General features: G+C 57.2%; 1 protein-coding gene across 3 annotated transcripts; it reads left to right on the forward strand.

The window, feature by feature from the left end:
* Window positions 1-323: 323 nt before the first annotated feature.
* DES (desmin) lies at window positions 324-7,876 on the forward strand (the record flags this gene model as incomplete). Of its 3 annotated transcripts, XM_082840964.1 has the most annotated exons (9): window positions 324-916; window positions 2,146-2,206; window positions 2,328-2,423; window positions 2,541-2,702; window positions 2,859-2,984; window positions 3,393-3,613; window positions 5,258-5,301; window positions 6,833-6,915; window positions 7,128-7,876. In XM_082840964.1, 9 exons carry the CDS (start codon window positions 339-341, stop codon window positions 7,167-7,169), a joined length of 1,413 nt encoding a protein of 470 aa, XP_082697090.1. In that variant the 3' UTR covers window positions 7,170-7,876. The 3 variants fall into 3 exon arrangements, with proteins under 3 accessions (XP_082697090.1, XP_082697092.1, XP_082697091.1); XM_082840966.1 differs by lacking the exons at window positions 2,541-2,702; window positions 2,859-2,984 and having other exon boundaries at window positions 339-916; window positions 3,537-3,613; XM_082840965.1 differs by lacking the exons at window positions 2,146-2,206; window positions 2,328-2,423 and having other exon boundaries at window positions 339-833; window positions 2,571-2,702.

Raw genomic sequence — 7,876 nt, forward strand, 5'->3', positions numbered from 1 at the left:
TGGGTGAGGCGATTGGCAGGCCTGCCCATCTTCTGCCCCCCTAGGTCCACCAGCCTCTCCCACGCCCCTCAGGGGGCCCCCACCCGCCGGCTGAGGGGCGAAGGCTTCTTGCGGGGGAGCTGGCCTCCCTGCCCCCACGCCAGAGGCCGCCCTTTCCTGGCAGGACAGCGGGATCCTGCAGCTGTCAGGGGAGGGGCGGCGGGGGCTGATGTCAGGACGCATACAAATAGTGCCGACGGCCTGGGGCCCTGTCTCCCCTCGCTGCAGCCACTCTCCGGCCGGCCGCCCACCGCTTCCTCCTCTGCGCAGCGCCGCCCAGCCTCGCCCTCGCCGCCACCATGAGCCAGGCCTACTCGTCCAGCCAGCGCGTGTCCTCCTACCGCCGCACCTTCGGCGGGGCCCCGGGCTTCCCGCTCGGCTCCCCGCTGAGCTCGCCGGTGTTCCCGCGTGCGGGCTTCGGCACCAAGGGCTCCTCGAGCTCGGTGACATCCCGCGTGTACCAGGTGTCGCGCACGTCGGGCGGGGCCGGGGGCCTGGGGTCGCTGCGGGCCAGCCGGCTGGGGGCAACCCGCGCGCCCTCCTCCTACGGCGCGGGCGAGCTGCTGGACTTCTCGCTGGCCGACGCCGTGAACCAGGAGTTCCTGACCACGCGCACCAACGAGAAGGTGGAGCTTCAGGAGCTCAACGATCGCTTCGCCAACTACATAGAGAAGGTGCGCTTCCTGGAGCAGCAGAACGCGGCGCTCGCTGCCGAGGTGAACCGGCTCAAGGGCCGGGAGCCGACGCGGGTGGCCGAGATCTACGAGGAGGAGCTGCGCGAGCTGCGGCGCCAGGTGGAGGTGCTCACCAACCAGCGCGCCCGCGTCGACGTCGAGCGGGACAACCTGCTGGACGACCTGCAGCGGCTCAAGGCCAAGTGAGGACCCAGCGCTCCCAGAACCCCCATGGGCTGGGCGCGGGAGGCTAGGCCTGGGGCTGGGTCCAGCTGTCAGCACCCTGTCGTATGTACCCAGGGAGAGGGTCGTCTACCTGTGTCTCCCCAGGAGGGGAGAGGGACGCCAGGTCTCTCCCCTGTGCCCGCAGTCTGCAAACGAGGAATTTTCTTGGGGACATCATGGGGTGGAAACGGGAGACCTTGGGAGACCAGGTGCTTCTTAAAAAAGCATCTTAAGTTGCTGGGGGTTGGGCAGGCACATGAATGGAGAAAGGAGGCCCATGTGCAGTCAGAGGGAGAGGGGAGGTTGGTAGGAGACAAGGAAATCTGGGGCCAGCAGTAGCTGTCAGCTCATCTGTGATGAGGCCCTGCAGATGGGGGTAGAGAGGGCATCTTGGCCCCTGGGCCCAGCTGAAGCTTTCCAGGGGGGAGCGATAAGCTAGAGGAAAGCGGAGAGTGGGTGGGGGCTGCAGCCCTCAGAAAGCTTGAAGGACCAGATGGTGGGCTCCACCAGGCTCCCAGTATGTACAGGCAGCAAATGTAGTGAGCCGAGTCACTGGCCCACTACCCAGGTCACAAATGTTAAATGAGCACCTGCGTGGGCCAGGCTGGGGCTGGGGCCTGGGAACGCAGAGGTGGATAAAATAGACATAGTTCTTGGACCTCCCTAGTGGCGCAGAGGTTGGGAGTCTGCCTGCCAGTGCAGGGGACAGGGGTTCGAGCCCTGGTCCGGGAAGATCCCACATGCCGCGGAGCAACTGGGCCTGTGCACCACAACTACTGAGCCTGCGCTCTAGAGCCCGCGAGCCACAACTACTAAAACCCGCAACAAGAGAAGCAGCCACCGCAATGAGAGGCCCGTGCACAACCAAGAGTAGCCCCTGCAACTAGAGAAAGCCCGTGCGCAGCAACAAAGACCCAATGCAGCCAAAAATAAATGAATATTAAAAACAAACAAACAAAAAATAGACATGGTTCTTAACCCCAGGGAGGTCACAATCTGGTGGGGACAGAGACTTCCAGGGTGTGGCTCCAGGGCAGAGATTGGGCCACTTCCTGTTCCCTCCCTGTGTGGGCGGGACCTCCTGTCTCTATCCAGCAGCCAGGCCTCCTTTCTCTGTCCTGAGCCCACTCCCTGGACAGCCCCCAGTCAGTCTTCTCCACTGCCAGTTTTATGCCCACCAACTGTCTGTCCTGCCTGTCTCTGCCAGGATGCAAGAGGAAATTCAGCTGAAAGAAGAAGCGGAGAACAATTTGGCTGCCTTCCGAGCGGTGAGCCCTCTTTGGTCCCCCAGCAGCCGTACCCCTTCTGTCCCCTCTGTGTCGCCCTTGGTCTCCCTCTGCCCTGACCGGGTGATCAGTGACCCTCTCCCTCTCACTTGACCTTCACCAGGATGTGGATGCAGCCACTCTAGCTCGAATTGACCTGGAGCGCAGGATCGAATCTCTCAACGAGGAAATTGCGTTCCTTAAGAAAGTGCACGAAGAGGTATGCCCTTGTGAAAGCAGCTGGAAGGGGGGGGTGGTGGTGCTGGGCTCTGGGAATGGGGGTGTGAGGATACGTGCGGGGCCTGGTCGGGGACTGAAGCCCAGCTGTACCCTGCAGGAAATCCGTGAGCTGCAAGCCCAGCTTCAGGAACAGCAGGTCCAGGTGGAGGTGGACATGTCCAAGCCAGACCTCACGGCTGCCCTCAGGGACATCCGGGCTCAGTATGAGACCATCGCGGCTAAGAACATCTCGGAAGCCGAGGAGTGGTACAAGTCAAAGGTGGGACTCTGGCCCCTCTGGCCCCCTCAATCCCAGTTTGGAGGTACTTCCTATGGCTCCATCTTTGGGGAGGAGGGTGATCCTGGGGTCTCCATGCTCCCTTGCCCACCCCTACCTGTGTCCTGGTCATCTCAGGGACCCTCTCTTTGCCCTTAGGTGTCTGACCTGACCCAGGCAGCCAACAAGAACAATGATGCGCTGCGCCAGGCCAAACAGGAGATGATGGAGTATCGCCACCAGATCCAGTCCTACACTTGCGAGATCGACGCCCTCAAGGGCACTGTGAGTCCCTGCCCACCTTGCCTGGTCTAGCCCTTCCTGTCTGCAGCTCACACTCTGTGACCTCGGGCCCATCATAGAGTCTCTGTCTGCTCAAATCTACCACAGGGATAAAAAAGATAGGTGGATTCCCATTGGGGCTCTCAGGAATCATGGGACTCCTGCATGGAGGCGAGGAGGCCAAACAGTCATGCTCCCTTGTATCAGTTCCGTTCTCTGAGTTTCCACATGAGACTTCATTTGAGTTCATAGTTCCCTGGCTCAGAAGAGTTTGACAAGCCCTAGACTTGGTCATCTGGGGTTGCCTCCCAGCCCTGAGGCTGTGCCTATCTCCATCCTGGGCACCGAGTGTCCCCCCACTACCCCGCCCCACTGCAGCCTGTCCTTGACCCGGGCGCCCCTCCCCTGCAGAACGACTCGCTGATGAGGCAGATGCGGGAGCTGGAGGAACGCTTTGCTAGTGAGGCCGGCGGCTACCAGGACAACATCGCACGCCTGGAGGAGGAGATCCGACACCTCAAGGATGAGATGGCCCGCCACCTGCGCGAGTACCAGGACCTGCTCAATGTCAAGATGGCCTTGGACGTGGAGATTGCCACCTACCGGAAGCTGCTGGAGGGCGAGGAGAGCCGGTGAGGGGCAAGGCAGGGGCGGGCCGTGGGCTCCTGGGGGGTGCTGGGGGCCCATTCCTGCCCTGAAGCGGGGCTCGGGATCACCTTCACAAGATCTGGAAACAATATTATACGAGTCCACCACTCTGCTAATTGCAGAGAATTAACCAAGGCCACCTGGGTAAAAAGTGATTTAATTAATAGCTTTTATAAAAAGAGAAGTATAAGTATTCCCACATCCATCTTCAGAATTAAGAACCAGCAGCATAAAACCATATTCAGCAACCAGTAATAAACCATTACTGCCAATCAAGAGAGAGATGGAAGCGCAGCGGGGAATGATGAGGAAGGAAAGGGAGGGGGCAGATAGAGACAAATAGAGACAGAGGGGCTTGGACACGATAGGCTAAGAGAGAAGGTGCAGAGACTCGTGCTCAGAGGGTGCACACACACGCACATGCACGTGTATACGCACACATATTCTCATAGGAAAAGACACAATGATACGCTCAGAGCAAATCACCTCTAGACACAGAAAACAACATACAACCAGAAAGGGACACGAGGGAACCTTCTTGATTGATGGAAATGTTCTATATCTTGATTTCGACTGGTGGTTACATGTTTGTAGACACTGATCAAAACTCACTGGATTGCACACTAAAGATCTGTGCATTTCACCATGTAGACTTTTTTAATATAAATTTATTTTATTTATTTTATTTATTTTTGGCTGCATTGGTTCTTCATTGCTGCGTGTGGGCTTTCTGTAGTTGCGGCGAGCGGGGGTTACTCTTCGTTGTGGTGCGTGGGCTTCTCATTGCAGTGGCTTCTCTTGTTGTGGAACACAGGCTGTAGGCGCACAGGCTTCAGTAGTTGTGGCACGTGGGCTCAGTAGTTGTGGCACGCAGGCTCAGTAGTTGTGGTGCACGGGCTTAGTTGCTCCATGGCATGTGGGATCTTCCCAGACCAGGGCTCGAACCCATGTCCCTTGCATTGGCAGGCGGATTCTTAACCACTGCACCACAAAGGAAGCCCCTTCACTATGTAAACTTATCATCAATTAATAACAGGTCAATTACTCAACAAAATGATGCCCGTTGATACTCACAAAAATGATAAAATCTGAAGTTTAAAAAGATTGGCAGACATATTTAGATACAGATTTATACAAAGAAAGATTTCAGATATTGTAGAATAACATCTGCATATAATGACCCCTTAAGTGGCATTGCATTTTCCCAGCACTAGGCAAAAATGGGGGTGGCAGCTCCTGGGACTTGCCCTCAGATGAATGGGCCAGAGGTTCCCAGCCTGCCTGGAGGGTGGGCACACGCAGTGGATGTCACCCACAGCTGCCGTTGATACACCCTGCAGTGCCGAGGGCAAGAAGCAAATCCTGGTGCAATGGAGGGTGCAGTGGGGTCGGGGGTTCTGGTGTCACACCAGCAGGTCAGAGATGGAATGGGTGATCCTTCCAGAAGGGACAGTTCCTGGGACAGCTGGAGTTGGCCTTTGGCCCCATGCCCCAAGCAGTGTTGAAGTCAGTGGGACTGGGACAGCTGAGGCTGGTGTTTACAGAGGACCAGGGCAAGCTTTGAGGGGTGGTCACAGAGAGAGATGGAAGGTCCTAACCCTTTGGGGGCTTGGTCTCTCCCCTTTCAGGATCAACCTCCCTATCCAGACCTTCTCTGCCCTCAACTTCCGAGGTGAGTGCATGTTGGCAAGTGGAGGCTGGGGTGGCAGGGGATAGGAGTCCAGCGTGGGCACTGCCCAAGGCCAGCCAGGAGGGGAGGATAGAACCGTAGGGACAGGGCTGGGGTCTGGGGAAGAGAAAGGGGGCTGCTACAGGAGGACGGGGGAGTTTAGGTAGAGGCTCCTTCTAACAGAGGGAGCTTTTAATTTTATTTTATTTCATGGTATTGTATTGCATGACCATGTCCCCTGCACCTTCTGGGAGTATTGAATGGCCACTAGTTTCTGTTTCCTAATATGCCCAAACTCCAAGGTACCAGGGGTGTCCTTGGGGACCAAGCATCAGGAGCATCTAGAACCATATATCCTGGGCTACAAGGCACCCACCACTCACTGTCTGTTTGGCAAGTTGCCAAGCACTCCCCCCCCCCGCCCCCACCCCCAGCTGCTTGTTGAACACCTCCAGTTTGCTGGAGCAAGACGTTGGGTGCATGCTTTAAAAAATGAAGCCAAACCTTAGCAAAGCCAAACAATTAAAAGAACGAACTCCTAGGGCATTCTGCCATTCTGATGTTAGTAATATGCAGATCGAGTGGTTTCCAAACCCCAGAGAGCAGAAAAACATGCTATAATAATACGTTAGGAAGCAAGCTGGAGTCCTTGGCAGCTTCGCCTTTCCTAGATCAAACCTTTTATGTATTCGATGTTCATTTTCATCAGGAAAAAATACACGCTGTGCTTCACCGAGTCACAATGTTCATCACATGCTGGTTGCCTGCTAAGGAGAGTCACCAACACCAAACTCATATACCAAGGACCTAAATTTGACCCTTCCCATAAAACTCAGAACATCTCTTTTCAGTTAGTAGTTTATCCAGACACCAAGTGTGAGCCTTGCATTTCAAATCGCTTAATGCTTTTACAAGCCAATAATTCTGGGCCATTATAGGGAAAGTACCATCGTTACCATTTAACAGTGGGGAAACTGAGGCACAGAGGGACAAGTGACTGGCCAAGGGCACCGTGAATCAGTGACTGACTCCTCTCCATCTCTCTTTCATTAAGACATCAAACTGCTCATCTGGAGTCTTAAGGGGGCTGGGTACCATGAGGTCCTCCAAAAGAGTATCTTGGTTCTGGGCTTTGGGGTCCCGTCAGGGTACAAATTCATGCAGGGCTCTCCTGCAGCCAGGGGTGTAGAGGGAGCGAGGAGGTGTATGTGTTGGGGGGTGGGGGTGTGGGAATGCTGGGCGGCCTGGGCCTCGGGGATCCCCTGCCGCCCTGAACCCACTGCACCCGGAGCATATCTGTTGGCTCCTGACCTTATCCCAGCCCTGGGACAGGTCCCTGGGTCTGCAGAGCCACCTGTTGGGTGCTGGGCTTAAGGACAGGTGAGGACATTTTGCTGAAAAAGTAACAGACCCATCTTGAGGGGTTGGGCGTCTTCCGGGCTCTGCCCGGTGGGACCAGGGAAGGACTCCCAGCCACAGGAAGAGCCCAGGTGTGGCCTTGGTCAGGCTGAGTATGTGGATGGATCTGTTATAGAAACAAGCCCCGAGCAAAGGGGTTCTGAGGTCCATACCAAGAAGACAGTGATGATCAAGACCATTGAGACCCGGGACGGGGAGGTAAGTGGTCTGCCTGGTCCCCTTACCCTTGGCGGGGGCCTCTGGGGTGTGTCCCGGGGGCTGTCAGCCAGGTGCTTTCCACCAGCTGTGCTGGTTCAGGCTCCTGCCTGGGGGCAGAGGGGATCCTGCTGTGCTGGGGTGGAGGTGGCCCGGGGCCATGGCTCCATTCTCTGGCCAGCACCGGGTTAGACTGGGTTTCTCTTCCTCTCCAGGTCGTCAGTGAGGCCACACAGCAGCAACACGAGGTGCTCTAAAGCCAGAGACCCCTCTGCCATCAGAGACCGTCCTCACCCCTGTCCTCACTGCCTCCTAAAGCCAACCTCCTTCTATCCCAGGGCACCACACCCAGACACAGCGCTCCCCTCACAGCCTCTGACCCCTGCTCACCGACCAGCCCTACCCCACAGGGGACGTGGCCGAACCCTCCCAGGCACAGGGAGCCCCCCGCTGTATGAGGTGTGGATGTTGGAATTGAGTGAGCCTGGCCCTCAGCTGCCCTTGTAGTGTGCTGGGCAGAGCCGGGATGGAGACAAGGCACAGCAGTGACCCTGTCCCTCCCACATCTGTGACCTCAGGCTCTAGCCCCTGGCTTTGGAGAGGACTCCAGCGCAGGGTGTAGGGACCCCGCAGGGTCAGGCTCAAGCCCCATGGACCTCCCCCACGCCCCCTCCCCAGCCTGAGTCAGAAAGGGCCGCATCCTCAGCAAGCTGGGCAGGTGACTAGGGACACAGCCCTCTGCAGAGACTGTGGGGCTTGAGACTGACCCCGTGGTCCACTACTTTCCCAGGGTGGGCTTAGAAAGCAGGGGCTGCGAGAGGGAACCCCCGAAGGTGCCAGATGTGGGAGCAGGAGATTCAGAAGGAGAGAGGGTGGGCGAGATGCTAGAGAGAAGAGAGGAGAGAGGCAGAGAGCGGTCTCAGGCAGGTGGCCGGGGTGCCCACTTCCCTGTGCCTCCCCCTCC

Source organism: Leucopleurus acutus (assembly GCF_964270905.1).
Source record: "Leucopleurus acutus genome assembly, chromosome: 6".
Taxonomy (NCBI): domain Eukaryota; kingdom Metazoa; phylum Chordata; class Mammalia; order Artiodactyla; family Delphinidae; genus Leucopleurus; species Leucopleurus acutus.